The sequence below is a fragment of the Parasteatoda tepidariorum genome, chromosome 11 (genome assembly GCF_982258835.1).
Source record: "Parasteatoda tepidariorum strain Cologne lab strain chromosome 11, Ptep-v5.0, whole genome shotgun sequence".
Taxonomy (NCBI): Eukaryota; Metazoa; Arthropoda; class Arachnida; order Araneae; family Theridiidae; genus Parasteatoda; species Parasteatoda tepidariorum.
Genome location: NC_141765.1, coordinates 22,844,022 through 22,867,345, shown reverse-complemented (window position 1 = coordinate 22,867,345; position 23,324 = coordinate 22,844,022). Strand labels below are relative to the sequence as shown.

The window sequence follows — 23,324 nt, the reverse complement described above, 5'->3', positions numbered from 1 at the left end:
AAAAAGTAATTTCTCAAATTCGAAAATTGGGTGTCGTAATAATATTGTATTTAAATATCGGAAATTGAAAAATCATTTATTAGAAAATTAAATGGATTTCAATAGAATTATCAAGAATGGTCAAAAGGTGATTCTCCGATCTCAAACTTTTGACTTTGAAAACTGCGAAGGGAGACTGTAAACTGAAATGGAAGGACAAACGATTAGAAAATAAAGCAGATTCATGATGGAATCATCTTGAATCCAGTGAGCAAAAAAGCAATAACTGAACATTGAACTGTGTGTTGTATAATGACAAGCAATTGGTTGAAAAAGAAAAGAAAATTCTTAGTTCCCATAACAAAATATAGGAAAAAAAGTCTGCTTTATTACCTATACGATATATACAAGCATGCATCAATTACTATTGCCAGAGTATAGCTAGACTTGGCACGATTTGTTTGATGACTAGTTTGAGAGCATTTTTTTTAAATAATTGTTTTTCTTTCCATAAAATTAGTCACTGGTTTTCTAAAAATCAATTTTAAGTCATTTTTTAAAATAAAAATAGTTGTCATAGTTTAACTTGAATTTAGTAAATGATAATTTTATTTTAGTCATCAGTGGAGCACTAGTTAGGTAATCTCTTAACCCTTTGAGGCACACGAACATAAATCTTCATATTTTTTTAAAATTGAGAAACTAAATATGTTGCATAGGTTCTAAGAATGGGAAAAATACATTTAAAAAAAATCTGATTCATTGTACCACAAAGGGGGTGGTGGTTTCGGTGGTTAACCATTGTCCACACAGAACATTTTCATGTGATAAAAAAATATTATCTTTTTTAACTTTTTTTACAATATATTTTCACTTTTCAGAAATCAAACAATGAACTTCAATACTAAAATAATTTATATAATTTTAAAGACCAAAAAAGGCAGAATAAATTTGTTTCAGATAAGAAGTTTGAGGTAATAGACTTTATTTTTAATAGAAATAGACATATTGCTCTCCATTTATAAGCCCCATGCAAGAAAAAAACCCTAATAAATTTTTACCCACTTCACCATATGACTAGGGGCACAGTGGCTTCACTCTGAAACCAAAAAAAAAATAAAGGTAAAAATTAAATACTTTTCTGTTGGGAAAAATTTGTGTGTCAAAAGGAGCTCATAAACAACAAATCTGAGTGATATACTTCAAAATTTTTTTGTATTTTATTGAGTAAAAAAAAAAAAACTTGTAGTAATGAAAAAGGGCCTTGAAAACTTTTTATTTTTTTCAAAGGAAGATATAATCTAAGTGTAGTGCTGCTATCTGGTGATGTTTAGAAAAGTTAAAATAATGCTTTAAAATTATTGATTTCGGAGATTGACCACTGTGCGCTTAGGAATAATTTTTTGAAAAGTGCGGTTTTGCTGTCGTACCACTGTACTTAAAAGACAAAACCTCATTTAATACTCTTCTTTGGCATTCAGTAAAAAGTGATAAAGGTTCTACATATTTAATGACATATCTTTGTGGTGCACGTATCACAGGTCCATACTGCAGCTTGTTATTCACATCTCTGCAACAGATAGTGTATGTGTCGTTCAAAGTTTTTGGAGTATCTAAAACAACAGCAGGATAAAAGCAAGTTGTATTCAGGTAAAGGGCAAGAACAACAGTACCAACAGGAAAAATAGCTTCAGGATTAGTTTTGGGATCTGCTCTATAAAGTGGAAGAGGTATAACCACTTTTCTTTCAACAAGATAGTGTGGGTAAGCAATATTATCCATGTCAACAACTGTATATAATGCATTTTTATTATTTTTATATCTTCTGGACTTTCCTGTTTTCACTAATACACGGGCCAAAATCCAAGAGCCTATGATTCCAAACTCTTCATTTGGTGGTGGGATATCAACTGCGTCCTCATTAGAATCATCATCAGGATTAACGCCACTATATTCATCGCTATTAGGATTCACTGATCCAGGTAATACATAAGCAGCAACATATTGACCAGGCTGAAAAAAAAAGTAAATAGCAAAATACTTTTTGAAATATAGGATTAAAAAAAACATTGAATACATCTAGACAACAACAAACATCTAAAGAACTTTTGATCTAATGATTTCGTTTTTACAAGCTAAAATGCTATATTTATAGTTTTAAGAACCTGCCTAAGGTATGCTAAATAGAAAACTACCAACTTAAATTATTACATACTGTTATTACATGGAAAAGTGTTCTTAATGTGATGAAATTAATTGAAATTTATTCAACTTATTTAAGAGCATACTAATGTGACTTTAGCTATAAGGGAAAAGTGAAGTTCCATTATAAGGAGTCTCAATGTTCTTTACAGAGCAATGGGGCTCCTTAAAACTTATGAATATTTTTTAGTTTATATAAAACTGTAATTTTTGCTATTATTGATAAAATTTCCATTATAACTTTTAGTATGATACTAATGTTGCATTTCTTTTTAAATATGTAGACTGATTACAGTGATTTAAATAAGAAGTTAAATCAAACTACTTCATTTATAAAAATTATCAGTGTTTATGAAATGAAATTATTTATGTAGCAATTGAAATGAAATTATTTTGCAATTTTTTTCATGTATTTAAAAAAAAGAGTAAATAAATTTAGGAAAAACATTGGAAAAATTATTAGAACAAGTTTAATATTTCACTGCTAGACATGCTAAGGGCTAAGTAGCTAAATATTCTATTATGCCAAATTTTCCCCCCTCTATTAATAGAATGTTTGATTCATAAGGGTATATAATAAAAGAATTAACACTAAAAAGTTGAATTAGAATTATGCATGAGAGTTTTCTTAACTGCGTCATATTAAATTAAGTTCTATCCCAAGTTAATACAAGGCAACTACTATACAAACACCTTAAATCGTTTCAATTTTTTCCCCATAAATCATAATTTAATATTTTTTAAATCCATTGCAACAAATATTTTAAGAAAATTTTTATAGGATAAAAATACAATTATGTTTGAGAGGATTTATGATCTTCGAACTAAGATGTTTCATATATTGTAACATATAAATCATATATTGTAACATATAGTGTAACATATAAATAAAATGGCCTAATACTATTTTTTAAAGTTGTCAGCACATTTCTATGGCCAGAAAATTGGGAAGGTTCCTTAATTAAGAAATAAATTATTTATTTTTTCATCATTTAAAAGCATTTACTTGTAATATTTCTTTGTTATCCTTTCTTAATATTATTCTCTACTATTGTTATGATTTGATATTTTACTTTTATTACAAATTAAAAGTGGTATTCTTTTATTATAAAGTAATCTTTAATATCACCTTATTACATATCGTTTCATAAAACATTGAAACATTTTAAGAAAAATATATTAAAAACAGTATGTAACTTAACTATTTTGAGATTACTAAAAAGCAAATATTGCACCATGGCAAGAAAAATGTCATAACTCTAAAATGCAACATTCGAGAAAAATCAACTTAAAGAATACAATAACCCTTATTCTGAATGAAATTCAAAACTAGCACAACTGCCCTCGGCTTGATAAATTGCGAGTTAGAGATGTGACACTTTTTGAGCTTGATGGGACACTTTATACATATTTTTTTATTGACATAACCTCAAAATTGCTGTTTTTAGAATTGTGTCATTTTTCTAGCAAGGGTGTGATAGGTTATATTTACTTTTACAATTAGCTTCATATAAAATTATTTCCAGTCAAAACTGTTATCAGGAGTCAACTTCACATAATATTACTGAATAATCTGGCAAAAAACATTCACTAATTTTAAAGTAAGCAAAAGTTGAATAGAAATTTGAAACAAAACGGTATGCAATCATAACCGAACAAAATGATTAATGATAAAACTTAAGTTTAAATTTTATTCTAATAGACTATAATAAAAAAGATTTGATCTTTTAATTGAGTTAGATTACATTTTTCATATACTAAAAATCTGTCTATCCTTAAGAAATAAAAATAATAGTGTAACAATCTGAAAATTAAAAAAAAAATTGTTATATTGCAACAAAACAAGCATAACCAAATATTTAACTCAGGGATCCAACGCAATTTCAGAAAAAAAAATTCCCTAACTTTTCCAGGTATATCAGGTAAATTTCAATGGAAATCGAAACCATATTTTATCTATACCATGCAATTTTTCATCAGAAACCTCTGATTTTTTTAAATTTGTAATGTCAAACATTTGATTTTGTGAGCAAAAATGTATAATAGAATAAGAATGGAAAACATACAAAAGTTTCACTAAAAAGTGGAATTTCATAAAATAATTGTAATAGATGATAGAATCATTTAACTCGAATCTCGATAACTGATTACTGTTATTGACAATTCTAAGATTGGCCATTTTCCAGGTATGATATAAGAATTGTCCATTTTTTTTGTAGTAAAAATTGCAACTTTTCCTGACTTTTCCCTGCTTTTTAGAGTTAAAATAAAATTTTCTGACAGTTCCAGGTCTTCCCTGTTCTATCCGACCTGCAGGAGACCAGTTAACCATTTATGTTAGAAGCAATTCATGCATTCTTATTAGATAATCAGAAATAAAAATTTAAAGTATTTCTGCAAAAACCTGTTTTTTTTTTAAATCAAAAACCTGATAAACTCCATGTTTTTTAATTAAAAAGAATCAAGGTAGGCTGAGATTTTTTGAAAAAATCCCAGTTTTTTTCAAACCCTGTTTATTACAGGGTTGTTTACTTTTTAGTACAATTGGGAATTTTAAAAAATGATACTGCTTTTTATAAATTTACAGTTATTAATAGAATTTTGCACATAGTTATTATCATTATACACAGTTTTTTAGAAATAGTTTCTGTTATGGATTAAAGTTTAAAATTTTTTTCTGTTACTTCTTTTCTTAGGGCTTAATTTCATTACTATAAGCATGTGCACTACCAGTAGAACTAAATTACCTTAGAACTACTCCCCTTCCTAAAAAAAGCAGATCTCTTCCATGTGCAGTATCCTCTTGTCCCCGCCCTATTCTTTTCTCTTAGAATGACACCCTTTCTTCATGGAGTACCATTCTCAGCAAGAAAGAATTTATAATAAAAGAACCAATATATTAATGAAAGGACATGATTTCTTCCCCTTGCCTTGCACACATCCTTTCTTGTCTCTCTATTCTTTTCTTTTAGAATGACACCCTTTCTTCATGAAGTACCATTCTCAGCAAGAAAGAATTTATAATAAAAGAACCAATATATTAATGAAAGAAGGACATGATTTCTTCCCTTTGCCTTGCACACATCCTTTCTTGTCTCTCTAAAATGCTCTACCCTTGATGCATAGTCCCATTATAGGCAATAAAAGAACGACTTTTTATCTTTAATATTTCCGTAAGACTGGAAAATTGTTTCCAGCGATTATAGGGATATAGAAAATTAAGGACTTTAAAAAACCTTGTACCAAAATTGAATATTTTTAAGGGTCCTTTTTTCTAAAACATAAATTAAGCAGTTTCTACGGACCATGGGAAACCTCTGATTGGAATGAATAGTCCCTTGAGAAACAATTAAGGTTCTACTGCACAAACTCCATAATTTTAATGATCTTGAAAATATAATTATATTTACAATCAGGGTAATAACTTAGTTTCTCACTTTAAGCAGACTGTCATCTTCGGCAGGAATAGCTCCAACCAGTCGAGGAGCAGTTTCATTTATGCTACCCATCCATACAGGAATCAAAGGTGAGAGCTCCAAAAATAATTTATAAAAGTCTGAATTTGAAACATCTAAAGTAATTGAAAAACAAAATTACAATAGGTCTAAAAGAATCTACTTAAAATATTTATAACATAATATTTGCCTAAGTTATCAGTTTTTTAATGATAAAAATATAAACATTATGTTGAACAAATTCACTTATTCAGAGAAAATAAGTTTTTGTGTCTTATTTCGTCACTAAAAATATCTTTTGTACTTATTAATTAGCATATTTGAGGTCACCCCTTAAACCATTGAGTCTTAGAATGTGAAGATCGAATCATTAGATATACAGTTATTTAGGGTGGTTCGTTTTTTTATTTTGCGCACTGTACAATCTTAACCTTGACAGGAACTGGTAATTATAGAATTTTGCCATGGCTTTTTTCTTAATTTTAAGAAAATAAAACTTCGAAATTCGGACCAGCCATGGTTTCACAACATGCCCTGACTACTTCACAGGATCTGCCATGTTCCAGTTTTTTATTCTAGCCAATATAATGGTGACTAACTACTCCGTTAAATGCTGAAAATTTCTCTTAAAATTAAAGAAGTTTATACAATTTTCCAAGCGTATTTTTTTTGGAGTTTTAATTTTAATATATATATTAAAAAAAAAAAAAAAAACTCAACCATGTGTCCTCTCAAAATTTTCTTTCATGTTATGCCTATGTATACAAAAGATTAAAATGCAAGGGAAACAAGGAAAGAAATAAAATAGGGAAAAAAATTTAAAGAAGGAAAAAATAATAAAAATATTATAAATGAAAAATTAGTCAAAATTTGAACAATAATGACGAAAAGATATATTCTTGTCATTAGCTTACACAATTATCTTTTGATACATGATGCTTTCTAATACTGTATTAATAAAGCCAACAAGGTTGAATTAAGGTATAATGGGATCTGGGGTTGATGTGTAACTTGGGGTCTAACCTGTGCCTATAAATCAAAATCAAATGATCAAAATGTGCCTATATTCAGAAATTTCAAAACTTTTTATGAAATTCAATTCCAGTTAAGCTTGCTTTATAGAAACTCAATTAGAAAAAGAAGATAATAGATTAAATTAAAGTTTCGGGTGAATAGTACACTTAACCAATACAACTAAATATAAAATTTTGTTCTGTTTTCTGAATTCTACACTTAAGATATATAATACACTTTTAATTATTTTAAAAGATTGTAAAACATTATGCTTGATAAAAGCTAAAAATGTTTTACAAAATTTAAAAAAAAAATTAATTTTACCCTCATAAACTTTAAAGAACTCTTGTGAGGCTATAAAAATAACTTGGGGTTTGGGGTTATAGCCCCACTAGCCTCCCTCCTAATCCAGTCTTGATAGCCAAAACAAAATATATCAATATAATAGCATGAAGAGGTATAGGGGGGGGGGAGAAACCAATTCGAAAATAATGTTTAATCAAGTAAAATTCACAAAAAATTCAAGAAAAATACAAAGTAAAACACAAATTGGAACATACAAGAACATTATAAAGCGAGAAGGCAGAACGGAAGTCATGTACTTACTAATGCTTTGCAAAAATGATTTATAAATACATTTTGCAACTAAATTGCCAGATTTAAATTTATGAAACTAAAGCGTAAATTTCATATTGCAATTTAAAGTTTAAGTAGGTAGTGGGATATATTTTCATGGCGCATTGAAACTGAAGTAAAAAACCACATTTGATTAGCCTGTTGTTGCTTGTCTTGGACCAATCCAAAATAGCTGCCAAATTGAATGCAATTCTTTACTTTAATACACAATTCCTTACTTTTTATATCTATCACACAATAATTGGAAAAATAGAGCTTTTTGCAAATTGCTGACATCACTTCACATTTTCCCTACAAGGATCACAGTTCTAAGCCTAAGAAGTAATGTTGACAGTTTTCAAAGAGCCATATTTTTCAATTAGCCTAAGACCTATGTATAGTAATGGTATTAAACAAACTTATTTCTTATGAATGCAACTTTTGGCACACAAAGTAAAAAATTTCACCTCATCAATTGCTTGATATGTTCACAATAAAATATATTGAAAAAAAAAAACATTTTTTAAATACATAAGACTTTTCTCTGATTACTTTCATTAAATAAGTTAACTTTCCTAAAGAAAATATTTTACTAATATTTAAATTTATAAATTCTAAATATAAATATTTGCTTGCTATACAGTTGATTTTGACTTAAATAGTTATTATTAATAAAACTATATTTAAAGGTTTTATAATACAGTAGTTTGAATTATGATTATTTTCTACATTCAACATTGAATCATTATTAATTTTTTAATTTTAAATGTTTCTGATTTTAAACTTTGAATTGCAATGCATAAATTAAAGTTAATTAACACAACATAAATTCAAAATATCAAAAAATTAAGAAATGTTAAAAACATATGAATTAAAAAAATAGTCCTTTACTAACAGTTTTTTCTAGCAACATCTGCAATCACATCACTGCAACTTTTTTCTTGAATGGTGTGTATTTCCTTCAACACAGAAGATACTTCTTTAATTTCTGCACGTGATAACTTTATAAGCTCATTAATAATATCCATCTCACGTTCATGTGTAGCAGTTATCCGATTAAACAACCACTTGGTAATCAGATTATCAATTCTACCATAGAGAGTTGAATTATAACCATTTTCCATCTGTCAAATTAATAATAAAAAATAAATAAAATGAAATAAATAGAGAATTAAGACTTGAAAAACTTCATATTTATTAAAACATGGTACATTTAAAGTGGGATTTAAAGTATTTGTTATTGTTAAATGAAAGATTAGATTTGGGAGGACTGTCAGTAAGTGAATAAGATAAAAAAAAAACATTCTTCAAATTTTTTCTCATACTTTGACTGCTAACTTTTTTACAATGATATATTTTTATTAAATCTTTTGCAATCAAATGATTAAAAAAACCTTTCTACAAAGAAATCATTTTTGTAAGTTTCAATAATAAAAGGGTTTTTGTATAATGAAATTTAATTATAAAACTTACAGTAAACACCTGGACACTTAAATGATTAAAGATAAACATAGTAAACATGTCATAAAATAATTATCATCTGATTTAAGACAACAACATTTTTAAACTATTATTAAATAATAATAATCTTTTCAAATCACATCAACATTATTAAATCATGTTAAAAAATGCAATGTAATATATTGATATGAAATAAAACTTTACACATGTTGAAGCCACTTGGATAGCACCCAAGATATTACGATATTTATTCTCGAAAAATGCTTCATACTGTAAAACAGCAAAAAAAAAATTACAGCAATTGTGAAGTCTCAGTAATGTTATTAGAAACAGATGCTTTTCATGTATTGGGTTCATACACTGCATAAGCTAGAGATTTGTTTTCATAGTTTCCATTCATTCTCCAATTTAAGTATAAGAACTAAAAATGCTTGCTAAAACTATCTAATTAATGATAATTTTCCAAATAAAAAACTGAAGATTGAGGTTATCCTGGAAGAAATTTCAGGCATTAATATTAGATGTGTACCCCTTTTTTTCTTGCAAATGAAATTAATAATCTCCTGAATCTTTGAAGTGAAACTAAGCCATTCAACTACTGCAGGTAAATACTAAAAGATAATTGGTTCTAAAAAGTTTTTAAGCTTAAGTTTAACTAGTTTTTATTAAAATTTTTTTAGATATGCCTTTAAGAAACATGGATATGATGAGAATCATCCAGATAAATTTCAAAAGGCAGTTCAAATTTTATTTTTATATTGAACAGATAATTGTTACAAATGTTTTAGCAAAGAACTAATAAAATGTACTCACTGGCATAAATTACTCTGTATATAACATGAAATATATATATATATAACGTCGTTGCCGAGTGGAAGGATTAAAACAGGTCTTAGGCCGGGAAGGAGGGTACAAAATTTATTTATTAATTATAAGACAGAGCAGTCATGAAAGTGTGTAAAAATGTACACGAAAAGTTGCGCTCCTTGGTTATATGTTAGGGAAAATCTTGCAAAGTAAAATACGTAATAATATGTCTTAATTTAGGGAAAGAGGGAAATCTTAGTAGTTGCTATTGGTTTATGAAATAGATAGAGCGTTTCCCACAGAGAGGAAAGGGAAAAATGTCCTGCTTTTAATTAAATGCATACTTGAGCCAAAAATAGATTTAAGAACAGGATGTGGCTTTTAAAGTGTGAGAAAGTATTTCGATTAGAATAACATAAAAAGATTAATTGAAGCTCTTTATGTTACATATATATATATATATATATATATATATATAATACAAAAATTAAATACTTTTGTATTAATAAAAGCATTAAAACTTCATTCGTTTTCATAAAATATCTTTGGTAAAGGATAAGGGTAGAAATTCTATTTTGGGACTTCAAGGCTAAAAACATGCCAATGAATAATAATTAGATTTATACTTCAAAAGAGAAGTTATTTTAAGATCTTTCACTTCCATATAAGGAAAGATTAAACGATTTGCTATGAGTAATAAATAATTTGATGAGGCGTAAGAATACACCGAAAAGGCAATAATGACTAGCCTCTTCACAACTTTTAATCATCCTATAAAACTCAGGAGCAATATCTTTGCGGGGCTTTCTGTTGTTTATCATGCTTAAATAAAATCCGTCAGCTTAGACGGGACATGGGTCTCCCCTCATCTCCAGCTTGTAGGGGGCTAAGATGTATGCTTTCACCATCGCTACTAAATAAAAAAGATTATGCACAATATGAACTCGTTAATCTTGCTGCTTTGACTGTAAATAACTAAAAAATAACGGTGTGGTTCCACCGTTTTATATTATTTTATTATTTATTAATTATAAGACAGAGCAGTCATGGAAGTGTGTAAAAGTGTACACAAAAAGTTGCGCTCCTTGGTTATATGTTAGGGAAATCTTGCAAAGTAAAATACGTAATATGTCTTAATTTAGGGAAAGAGGTAAATCATAGTAGTTGCTATTGGTTTATGAAATAGATAGAGCATTTCCCACAGAGAGGAAAGGGAAAAATGTCTTGCTTTTAATCAAATGCATACTTGAGCCAAAAATAGATTTAAGAACAGGATGTGGCTTTTAAAGTGTGAGAAAGTATTTCGATTAGAATAATTAATTAGGAAAATGTAAAAAGTTTAATTGAAGCTTTTTATGTTACATTCGCCCTCGCCAAAAAATTTTAATTGGAATCCAAAAATTTTAAAAATTATTTTCTATTTGCAAAACTTTCCCTGTGATAGAAGCACAGTCAAAATGAAATGAATAAATTCTGTAATTTTAAGATCTTTCACTTCCATATAAGGAAAGATTAAACGATTTGCTATGAGTAATAAATAATTTGATGAGGCGTAAGAATACACAGAAAAGGCAATAATGACTGGCCTCTTCACAACTTTTAATAATCCTATAAAACTCAGGAGCAATATTTTTGCATGGCTTTTTGTTGTTTATCATGCTTAAATAAAATCCGTCAGCTTAGACGGGACATGGGTCTCCCCCCATCTCCAGCTTGGAGGGGGCTAAGATGTATGCTTTCACCATCGCTACTAAATAAAAAAGATTATGCACAATATGGACTCGTTAATCATGCTGCTTTAACTGTAAATAACTAAAAAATAACGGTGTGGTTCCACCGTTATTACATATATATATCACAGTAAAAACCTGACTATCCAGAATTTGACAAACCAGAAAGTTCAAGTAAATGGAATTTTGAGAAATTTATATAAAAAAATATGAAACGGAAAATGAGGTTAAAAGAAATACTTAGGATAGTGTTTTGAATTGATTGATAATTTCTTTTACTTATATTTAACAGAAAAACAAAGTGAGAACAAGAAAAGGAAATAACAAGCAGATTTAGATTAAATGCAGTAGGTTTTTCCATTCCTTGCATTTTCTTCCACATTGCAATTTCACTTTCAGAATTATTTGTGTTTTTATTGGAGTTTATATCATGGTGCTGCATTGTTTAAGATTGTTTTAGATAATTTTTTTTTTAAATTTTATGTTCATTTCTTTTTCTTAAAATGCAAATAAAACTTAAAATCCTTTAAAGTTTTAAGAATTATGAATAATTTTTCAAAATTAACTATTGTTTTTATCCATGTTTTTGTAATGGCAAGGCATTTTTTAAAGATCATTTCAGATAGGTTTTTTTCCTTAATCATTACATTTTCCCAAAAATACAATAAGAGAAAAAAGCAATTAGTGTTAAAGTTTTGTTTTGAGAATTAACAACAGTTGTTTTCTTTATGAACTATGCTTTTCATTGGCTATATTGTTACAGCGCAACATTTTAAAGAGTATTTCTAAAAGATTTTATCTATTTTTTTGTCACTTATTCATGAAACTACATTTTCACTCATCTTTTTTTCTTTTTTCGTACTTAATTTTAGTTTTTTCAAATATTTTTAATAATCCTTATAGAAAACTATTGAAGTTTTTTTCTCTGTTTACCAAAATTTTTAAATTTTTTATTTAAGTCGACTGGTATAAATTTTGAATTAAGACGCAACATTTTCTCACCTAAAAATAAGGTAAGTTTACAAAATCCATATTTGCATATCCAGTTTTGCATATCCTGGAATTTGCTAAACTTTGGAAGATTTGAAATTCGATAGCAAAAAAAAAAAAGGATAATTTAAAAATAATAAGCAGAAAGTATTACAAAAGATTATCTAGATTAACAAATGGTTTTGAATAGGCAACTTCTCAGACAAAAGATACACATATGTGCTTTCCCATTGCAACGTCAGAATGGCAGCAATCGTTTAACAAAATGAAAATGATTGCTGTCATTCTCCCCGACATACTGCTTATTATATCAAGGTTTTATGTTATACTCGGTGCCATTCCCTTGTTAGTCATTTTGTTTGCTGATGGAAGAAGATACAATTAAGAATTCACTTAAATAATTTTAACACAACATATTTTAAACTTAAAAAAAATATATATATATATTTACCTTTTCGATAAAATCCCTGCAAAAGTCAAAAACTTTTCTTACAGACATTTCTGTATTACCATAAGGACAGAAATTCAAAAGTTTTTCATCAACTATTGGTTTCCAGAATTGCTATTGAATTACAGTAAAAATTTCAATTAGTATTTGAAAATTATTTTTTAAATCTTATTTAATATTTTTTTAAATGAATTTAAAAATTTTTAAAGATAAAATAGCAGTTTGGAGTAGAAAAATGTGTTTGATGTAAGTAAATTTGGTTATTGGAGTAAATAATTTTTACATTCAGAATAGCTTAGTGCTTGTAAAATTAAATTTTTGTGCATATAAATTTAACAAAGCTGGGGAAAAAATTCATTACTTAAGATAAAGAATGTAACAGAAATGCAACAAAGAATTTTCTCTAAATGAATATATAACTAAAAAATTAATGGGTTTCCCTAAGAAATAAAATCTGAATAAAGCTATGATCATATTTAAATGTGCTTTTTAAATAATTAGATAAAAGAAACATGCTAATATTTGAAAAAACTAAATATAAATCCTTATTCAGATGCAACTTTATTTACAATCACAAGGGCTAGGAAATTGATGAGCTAAAAAGGTCCTTAAAATATGAAAAAAAAATGCTTCTAAAAATCATAAAAAATTATCTTAAAATGCAAAATAATATCTTTTAAATTTTCAAGAAAATATTTTTCTTGATTTTTTTAAAAATTTAATAAAAAATAAAGTAATTGTTAGAATATAATGTAATTTATAAATAAAATGTAATAAATACTTTATAAAGATAAATAAAAAGTAATAATCTTTAGTTACAATATTCAAGGACATCAGAATTCTACTCATACTTTTTAATATTTTTAAAAACAAAAAAAGGGCTACAGTCAAAAAGCAAATTCCTACATCGTAAAACACTCCATTCAACACTAACACTTGGTATTGGAGCATATTTAAAAGATTAACCAACTGGAAATGTCTTTTTCTATCTAAAATTTTTCCTCTTTTTCTTTAATTAAAATGTTTAAAAATTGATTCAAAGTGTAAATCCTAAATTTTTTTCGATAAGGTACTGAAATTTAGTGATAATTTTCATTTCATTTCTTGCTTTTAAAAATCACAAATTGTCTGAAACAAAAATATCAAGCTTTGGCTTCATAAAAGTTAACTTTGCTTCACTTTTCTCATTAGAAAAAAAAATCTTAGGATTAATCAAATTGATTACAGAAATATGCTTTCGAAAATTTATTTATGCTTGAAAGTCATTTCCAATGCTCACAATATTTTAATTTGAAGACTTTCAAAAGAAAATTATTGAAATATATTAGAGTAAAAAAAAGAAGGAAATATGAATAATGCCTTATAAAAGAAAATGAAACCAAAAATACAAAAAAGAAACTTCTCACTATTCTAGCCCTGACCATCACAAACATAATTAATTATAAATAATATATTACATTATCAAAGCAGCGGTCATTAAGGATGAAAGGATGGGTACCCCCTTAACCTTCGGATGAAAAATTTCTGTCCTACATGCCTTTAGATTCTCATTATGTGGCCCATCTATTTAAAAATAATAATAATAAAATAAAATGATCAATTGTATACTTCGTTTCACCTGAAGTTGGCACTATAGGGAAAGGTAGGAAATGTAATACTACGCTTTGAAAAGTAGTTCTTCGTTATTTTGGAATTAAGTACAGTTTAAATGTGCATACAATTATAAATAAATGTTGTATAATAAGAAAAGTTTATCTTGAAACATGCATTAGAAGTTTTATCATGTTTAAATGTATTTAACTTATAAATACCTTCTCAGGCAAGCAAATGTACAAAGAAGAGGGAGGTGTTTTAGTTTAATGATGAATTAGTTTCCGAGGGCAAGGAACTGGCACGTCAGCTATATTTTTGCACTGGTCAAACAGCTCGCATCCCTAAATTTTTCCTTACTTTTTATTAGTAATTAACTGCTAATTTGTTCTTTGGTAGTTATTTATAGTTGGCTTGTATTTTTTATAGTTATTAATTTTTTGTGATTCCTTGCTGATTTTTTTGTTTATGCTAATTACTAAAGATTAGTTTTTTTTTGTTAGTTTGTTTTTGTAGCTATTAATTAAGCCTTATATTAGATTCTCAAAGATTTGAGATTTTCTATCGAGAAAAGGAAAATGCAATCGTTTCTGATAGAGAGTTTTTTTTTAGGTAAGTTCTTTTGTTTCATAGAAGAAAATATATTTCAGAAAAAAAGTGACTTTTTTATTTGAAAAAATGAACATTAGAAATTATAAAACATACGAATGATCTTTTTCATGATCAATGAATTCATGCCTATGTTGACTTTTCCTTCTGCCACTAAATACCAATGTGGGATAAATTAATATACATAAATCTATAAAAAAAAGGTTGCATACAAAAATAAGTATCGAAAGTAAAGTATTTGTGAGCATCTGTGTATTTTTTTTTTACTCAGATTTAATTAAATTATTTTTTTAAATATAATTTTGTTTAGATTAAAATTAGTTTAGCTTAGTTCAAAAATAATAATAAGAATAAATTTTTTAAAAATCATAATAAGAAAAGTCTGTTTTTTAAAAATCATAATAAGAAATCAGCTTACAATTAGTATTTCAAATCAATTATTAATATAAATGTTCCAAAAAAATAGTGTTTTTTTTCCTTGTATTTTGTTCAAAATATTAGTAGTTCTTGGGGAAAAAAATTGGAGCTTTGTTTTCTTTAAGGCCAATATTAGCCATTTTCTCTAATTTTTTGCAATCTTATGCTCCAACTAACTTAAAGCATAACTCAGTTTCCATGACAATGGCTGCCATCCGGTCTACCTGCCTTTCTGTCTAGTGCCAACTTGAGGTGAAACGGAGTATAGGCAATTTTCTTGCATATCCAAGCAGTTTTCCAACCTGTTTTTCAGCAGTTATATATTGTTTTTTGGTAATTTTAAGTAGGTTTTCTAAATTCCAAGATTTTTAACATACTATTACAAAAAGCAACTTCTGAATTTCATTATTAATTTTTTAACACTTTCAATTCAAAGCAAACCATCGTAAAACCACATAAGTTAACAAACACTTTTTTCGGTAGTTATTTATCTATTTGGCTATTTCCACATGGTTTTCTTCAAATTTTGATATTTTTAATACAGTATATTTAAGACATGCAAATTTTGTATTTGGGTATTCCATAGATTTAATCAAAAATCCACTTCTTTTTTCTTTCTTAGGCTATTTGTGCAAGGTTTTTCAAATTCGATAGCTTTTCAATTAATATGATATTATTACAACTCATCAATTTCAGTTTTGAGTAATAAATCACTATATGTTAACAATTCATTAAAAAATCAGTTTTTGACAAGCTTGATTCCATTGTAATTCCACTTTGTTACATAAAAACTATAAAACAAAATTTAGAAAAAAACTTTTTCTAAATTTTGATGTTTTAAGTACAACATTACTACAATACGCGAATTTTGAAGTTTAGGTATATTTAACACGTCTTATTGGGAGGATTCTACTGTAAGTCGATGTTGCTTATTTATTGTTTCTTTCAAATCTTTTCTAATTCAGATGTTTTTGATAAGATGCTATTATAGCAAGTTAATTTTGAATTTTAGAAGTCACAGTTTGATTTGATGAGAAAAAAAAAATGCCAAACTTGTTTAGCATCTAAGCAAATTAATCGGTGAAAAAAAAGTTTTGGAGCAATATAACTGATTTTTAAGCAGAAATTTGGTGCCAAATGAGGCCAAAGCTGTACTTTTTGCTCAATGAATATTATTAGAGTTTTGGAGCAAGTTGGCACAATGTTAGGGAAAAAGAAACTACATTTGGAAGCTAACTGGAGCAGAAATTATTTTTAGGAACAGTTTGGCAGCTGTTTCAACCCTATATATTTTTTATTAACAAATTGAAAGAGCAAGAATTTAACTTACATAATAAATTACATAATAAATTTAATTATAAATTGCATAATGAAAAAAATTAAAGAAAATATGAATTAGTGCAAAAGAGCTTTGAATAATTTTTAAGTTTTAAAAAAGGATAAAAAAAAAAAACTAAATTTAGAACATATAAGTGCAAGTAGGTATAATTAATTGTATCCTTTCCAAAAATTTGCATTATACCAATAATTTCAACTAGTTAAAAGATCCAGCTCTTGGAGTATACTTTAAAGTAACAAATTCTGAAACAGATATGTATGGAACTTTTTATAAAAATATACAGATTTAATCAAATCAAATTTAAAAGTGTCACTCACAAGCAAAGAGTATCCTGGAGATAAAATAAAAAATACCAAGTAAATAAAGAGCTTTTTGAAAACTTTACCCATCCTAGTACCAAAAAAAAAAAAAAAAACTAAATAAATAATTTAAAAAAAATAAAAATATTTTTATTTTATTCATTATCAATCATTAGACAAAGCTATTAAAGTGTTCAGGTTTTATTTTCCACACAGTAAAAATATTCAGAGTGCACTCCATACATTTGAAATGTTCATGTACATCTTAAAAATAACATAACTGATTGAACACAAGAAAATTAAATCACTGGTGAATCATATATAATATTCGTAGGGTTGGCCTGAGAGTAAAGGGACCGAGGTTATCTTAGACCTTGAGTTCGAGTTACGAACTTTGGGGCTTTTTTCTTTAAATAAGTTTTATGTAATTATTTTATATCATTTTAAAAAACTACTTTTTTATAAATATTTTTTTCCACAGATTTAAATATATTTTTGTACGGTTTACAAGTAAAACAAGGAATTTTCGGAGTTCACATCTCTGTGTCTTTTCCTCTTCAGTGATATTAATCATAAAAATTAAATTAAAAAAAAACAAAATAGTAGCTTTAAGGTGAAATATTTTCAGTATTCAGAAATAAAAGCAATGACTTCTGTTCTAACCTTTTCATTCATATAGACATCAGTTTAGGGGGGGGGGATTGAAGATACACAATTTAAGGGTAATGCACTAGAAAACTTAGAGTGAAAAATTATATGAAGTATATTATGTGGATGGGAATTATATAGTACTATGTCCAAGTATTATGCGGTATGCCCAAAGTCAAGCATTTTTATAGCACTAGAAGGTCTTGCATCAGTGATAATCAGCGATATATTGTATTTGAAGAATCACAAAATTTTTCTAAGAAAAACAAACATACAAATTAAAAATTAAACTTTTCTTAAAATGTAACAAATTGTTATTTTTCAGAAAATATTCAACTGATTTTTTTCAAAATTTGGTTTTTCACATATTGAATCATGTTTGTTTAATGGAATATAAATTCAGGGTACCTGCTACATTTTAGATTTTCAAATCCATGACTTTTCATGACTAATTCCAAGAATTTTTCATGACTTAATGAAGTTACTATTTTCTTCGATAAAATGATACGCATAACCAAAACTGTTATACTCTGTACCTTCATATTTATAGATTTTAAATTTAAAAAAAAAGAGTAAAAAAAGAGTTGAAGCAATAAAATAGCTGAAAAAAATACAAAAGCAAATCATTTTTTTTGTTCTTTCTTTCTGCAGAATTATATCCTAAAGATACTTTTCTCGTTCATCAGAAAGGAAAAAAAAACACTCCAGATTTTCTTTTTCTCATTTGGGAATAAAAAATTCATCAATGACTGGCTTGCTTCAGCTAGAATTTTAAATTGATAAAATAAAATAAATAAATGATAATAAAAATTCTGAAATCACAGAAGTTTAAAAGATAATTTGCTCTAGAAATGATGTTTCTTATTTAATTTTTTGAAAAAATACCATAATTTTTAAAGAACATGATAAAAAATTTTATATTTTAATAAAATATGACTGAGTGGGGATTTTGTTACAAATTCAGATATTTGGATGACCATGAAATTGGGGGGGGGGGATGAATTCCATTTTAAAAATGAGATTTTTCGTCTACCTAAATCCATGACTTTCCATGATTTAAAAAAAAAAAAAAAGTTAAAATCATGATATTTCATGACAAATTCAGGGCTGCCATTGGATGAAAACAAGAATAATAGTAGCTTTAGTTGCATCATATATGAAAAAAAGTCTCCAAGATATATAAAATAGGTGCCAACATCATATCCTCCTCTCACATAATTTAAATTATTTGTGCCATAAAAGTATAAAATTCAAATAATATGCAGTTAGATACTCATATTTTATAAAAAAATGTATATTTATTTGTGGATTTACCAACAATATATAGATAGAGGAATGCTAAAGGAACTGCTGTAGAAAACTTCCAAAATTTTTGAACATTTTAAAAATATCTATTTTTAGTTTTATTCTTTATGAGGCATAAGGCTTCAGATATCATATAAGAAACAATAGTTGTAATTAAAAAAAAAAATTGAAAAAAAAGCTAGAGACTAAAAATTTTAGGCATTATAAAAAATGAAGTAGAAATGACCTTTACTTTCATATATAAATTTTTCTAACCTTACTATAAAATAAAAATTTAGTATATAACAGGGTTGGCAAGATTTTGCCGCAGGTGGAAAAAACCATGGTAAATACTGGTAAAAACAGGTTTTTGCCAAGCAAATTGGCAAAAACCTATATTTTCCAAGATGAGAGGACAAAAACACATTTTTGGTACAAAATTATTCCTAAAATTGAAATATATACTATAAATATAAATAATTACAAAAAAATTAACAAAATTATTATTCCATAATTAAATCATAATGTAATAATATATCATTTTAGTAGTTTAAAACATTATTGATTGGAAAATTTGCGATTATTCTCTTTTTTCCAGTGAAATGAACTTATTTTAAATTAATATAACTATAATTTAAAGCATAAAATATCTATCAAGATGTGTAGTTAATTATTGTACAAATAATAATTTTTTATAATATAATAATCATAATATTATACAAATAATAATATTTATTTATTTGCAAAAAAACATTTATTTAAGGATTCTAAAATAAAAAGAGGTCAAAAACTTTTAATGTTTTAAAAATTATTGCCTTTATATTAATTATTCATACATATGTTAAAAATAATTTTTTCATGTAATGTATCAAAATTATTATTCCTTATGATTGATTTAAATTTATTTCAAGTATTTTGTAATAATATTTAATCAGCAATTTAGATAATTTGGTTTTTGCCGGTTTTTACCAGTTTTTGCCGGTTTTTACCAGGTGTTTGCCACTGTCCTGGCAAAAAACCTTTTTTGCCGGCAAAAACTCCAACCCTGGTACATAATAAACAAAATCTGCATTCTAAAAGTACTTAAATAATTTTCAACAATAATATGAAAGGAAAATTATTATATAGGTACAAATAAATTAAAATTAAGAATTTTATGATTGAAAATGAAGTGGGAAAAAAAACACACAATGTTGTATAAAATGTGAAATTTATTATTTTTTTAACATTTTCTTGGGGCTTTTATTATAAATATCAATTAAATTTCTTTTCCTTTTATGAACAAGTTTATCAATTCTAACCGATTCAATTTCATGTTCTCTCTCTGTTACTCATAATTTTTCAGCAGCTTCATGAGATAAACATGAATTGTCAAGCAGGCACAGAAGCTGACGTACTAATAAGAATTCATGTTATACCCTCACACCCCCATTCAAAATGAATGAATTGAAAAACAAGTGCAGTTGCAATACTTGACCTTGAGTCATTATTTTGTTTTGTTGGCTGTCACTATGCATTTTAAAAGAGGAATAGCAGAAATGAGAGGATTAAAAAAAAAAAAGGATATAACAGAGGGGGGGGGGAGGGAGGAAGAGTGCAGAAATAATGGAAAAAGTAAGGAAAATATGACGTCTGAGGTCCCTGCAAACTTCAACATTCCAAATCGAACCAAACATAAAAAAAACCGATCCATAATTGTAATTACTTGTGAACCCTTATTCTGTCACACTACGCATAAAAACAGGGAGTTTTATTTTTATCTGCTACAAAACAGGTGAATTTGAAACTCGAATTTCCTTTCTCGGCTCTAATTTGCAGCTGCTTAGTTTAGACACTTGAAGAAAAGAAATTTAGATAAAAGAAATTTTTAACAATTTAATTCATATATCAAGTTTTTATTTTGTTTACTTTTCCTAACTGATGCATTTCCAAATTTAAAGCTTATTAAAAAAATTACGATCAGAATTCGACAAAACGAATATCCCCATTGCCTTTTTTCTATTGTAAATAGCTGTAAAAAAAATTAACTACCCATTTTGTGTAATTAAAGACTATTTTTTTTTTATTTTGCTACTTCGTTCAAATTAAAAGAGGGGGGGGGGAAACGTAATCCTCAGAGATATTACATGAGCAGGAGGAGCATTCACGCAGTGTGAATTCCATTAGTCTGATTGGTTAAACATGTCTGTCTTGCTTTTGACATCAGTGAGGAAGAATAAAGTTTGGATAAAACGAAAACGTGCGGTGGAAAAAAAGTGGGGGAAAGAGGGAAACTCTAGAAGTTCTTAATTTTAGTTGCTAATTGGCTTAAAAAAGTCACTAATTTGACGCAACTCATTGCAAATTAGTTGTTTTTACTCATATTTCTACAATAATGGTCGCCCTAGTTGCTATTGCTTCAAAATAGTCGCTTTAGTAGCCTTTTTAGTCGCCAATGGCAGCCCTGCAAATTTTGCTCAATACTGAAATCCATGACTTTTCAGGTGCACAGATACTCTGTAAATTGTAGAACATCTCATATAATTCAAAAATTTTTAATCAGTTTAGAATATGAAACGAAAAGTTATTAAATTTAAATTTTTTTTAACTCTATTTTTTGAATAAATTAAAATGATGCAAAATTACTGGAGAAAATTAAACTTTCTTCATTAAAATACATTAGGATGGGTCATGGTTCATCTCACCAATCATCAAATTAGCAGTAATCGAAGAGTGAATAACTATGTTTATAAACTAAATTTATCACATGTAGTAATGAATAAGAAAATTTGGGGATTTCACTTACTCTAACATTTCCTCTCCTTGGTTTAGGAGGTGGTTTAGCTTTGCTCTTTGGAGCTGTTGTTTCTCCCCTTTTCCTAAGAGAAAAAAAAAATAGATTGTAATTATTATTTTATTGACTTTTTCAATCCTTTATTACAATAAAATATAAACTTATACAGAGGCATACATTAAAATTCATGAAAAGTCAATTCAATGTACCTCAAGTAACTATAGGAAACTTTAAAGAATTATAATATGAATTTCACACCATTATGTTTGCGGAGTTTTGATGGTAAAAATATACGATTGAATTTATAAAATTTTGAGGCTTGAAAATATATTAAATTCACAACCAAAGTTGAAGCCAAATACTCCTTGGTCAAAAAAGTAACTTGAATATTCGCTTATTTTTCTCAAATCTGGTTTCATTATAGCTCAACATAACCAAACAAATTTGATTCAATGTTGTTGAGCACTTTAAATTCTGCTGCTCTAATGCACCATAATTGATATACGTTGACTTTCAATTATAAAATGCAGAATTTCCAGTATTTAAAAGTCTTTCTAGGACACAACATCCGTCAATATTAAACCCGGTGTCTAGTAGCAAGCACTTCATGTAGGTTAAATTTTTTTAATTAGAAAATATAAACATTTTAAAACGTATACTTTCCAATCGTATTCCCGGGACCATAGAAAATCAGTGTTTATTTTCCGAGACCCTAAAAAATCAAGTATTGTGATCCCAAGTACTTATGAAAATATAATTCATTAATACGTCGTGTTAGTCCCGTAAGATTCAGTGTCGCCACTGTTGATATTTATTACACTCACTTACCTTTTATAAGCCATGTTTAAATCGCTTAATATGAATTGATTCGCAAGCTTTACAAGAAAATTCTATTTGATCAAATACTGTCAAAAAAGACGATAGAGAGGACCACAATATTTATTACATTTAATGCAGAATGTAAACCTACGCTAATGTTTACGTTTTTAGTGTATATTTCTGCCCACTTCAAGGTTCCATTTCTATTTCCAAATATCTAACCTTAGGTAATAAAAAGGTTAGGTAAAGCGTATAATATGGCTTAAAAACTCTTAACAGATATTGTTAAAAAAGATATCAGAACAGAACTCAACTTGTGAGGTCATGTGTCATCATAACAGGTCGTGATTGTCAAAATTTAAAAGATTACTGGTACAAGGTGCGGATTATAATTTTATTTGTAATGTATAAGTACTGTTGTTTATAGTCAAGCTTTTAGATCTGTGCAATAATTAAGTTTGAATACTTAATAAATCCAATGCTTTCAAGTTAGTGATTTATTCTTAACTAATGAAACAATAAATTTTTTTTCCAACTTTAATATGAATTCAAAAGCCAAATTTAAAATGATATCAAATTTAATTGGGGTTCTATTACCATTTGTTGTTTCGGTCTATTTTGTTAAATGATCTGATTTTTTATGTTATTTTATATTTTTTTCGTCTCTAACTATTGTGTAATTGTATTTACCTTCTACATACGAGGGTTTTCTTTTAATTAATCATCGTGTTTTATATTGAATTGTTTTCTTTTGAGGAATTATTCTATTTTGTAAACTACAATTTGAAATTACCTTCTTTTCAAAGATTTCGTTTCGTTGTATTTTCGATTTCGGATGCAACCAT

At 27.1% G+C, this 23,324-nt stretch overlaps 2 protein-coding genes across 8 annotated transcripts in view; one reads left to right on the top strand and one right to left on the bottom strand.

Annotated features, from left to right (window-relative positions):
* Positions 1–363: 363 nt before the first annotated feature.
* LOC107452616 (SAGA-associated factor 29kDa) lies at positions 364–22,698 on the bottom strand. Of its 2 annotated transcripts, none has more exons than XM_087154918.1 (6): positions 22,489–22,698; positions 21,673–21,745; positions 12,705–12,815; positions 8,161–8,389; positions 5,619–5,752; positions 364–1,992 (listed from the first exon to the last, which is right to left on the bottom strand). In XM_087154918.1, the coding sequence occupies exons 1-6, from the start codon at positions 22,500–22,502 to the stop codon at positions 1,369–1,371; spliced, it is 1,185 nt and encodes a 394-aa protein (XP_087011044.1). In that variant the 5' UTR covers positions 22,503–22,698; the 3' UTR covers positions 364–1,368. The 2 variants fall into 2 exon arrangements, with proteins under 2 accessions (XP_087011044.1, XP_087011045.1); XM_087154919.1 differs by lacking the exon at positions 22,489–22,698 and adding an exon at positions 22,320–22,439 and having other exon boundaries at positions 479–1,992.
* The window catches only part of LOC107452614 (uncharacterized), a 51,356-nt gene continuing 50,726 nt past the window's right edge, over positions 22,695–23,324 (top strand). For 3 of the 6 annotated variants that reach the window (XM_087154917.1, XM_087154916.1, XM_087154915.1), the window contains exon 1: positions 22,729–22,858. The gene's annotated coding sequence lies outside the window, so the exon portion shown is untranslated. Of the gene's footprint in view, positions 22,968–23,324 lie in introns of all 6 variants that reach the window. The other 3 variants (XM_087154914.1, XM_087154913.1, XM_087154912.1) reach the window with 3 other exon arrangements.

Bases quoted from the DNA above. Each gene is read 5' to 3' on its own strand.
- LOC107452616 (XM_087154918.1), bottom strand. The intron at 12,816-21,672 runs GTAAGTGAAATC...GTAATTCAATAG, and splicing joins CAAGGAGAGGAAATGTTAGA to CAATTCTGGAAACCAATAGT. The intron at 5,753-8,160 runs GTTAGTAAAGGA...CAATTACTTTAG, and splicing joins AGATGTTGCTAGAAAAAACT to ATGTTTCAAATTCAGACTTT.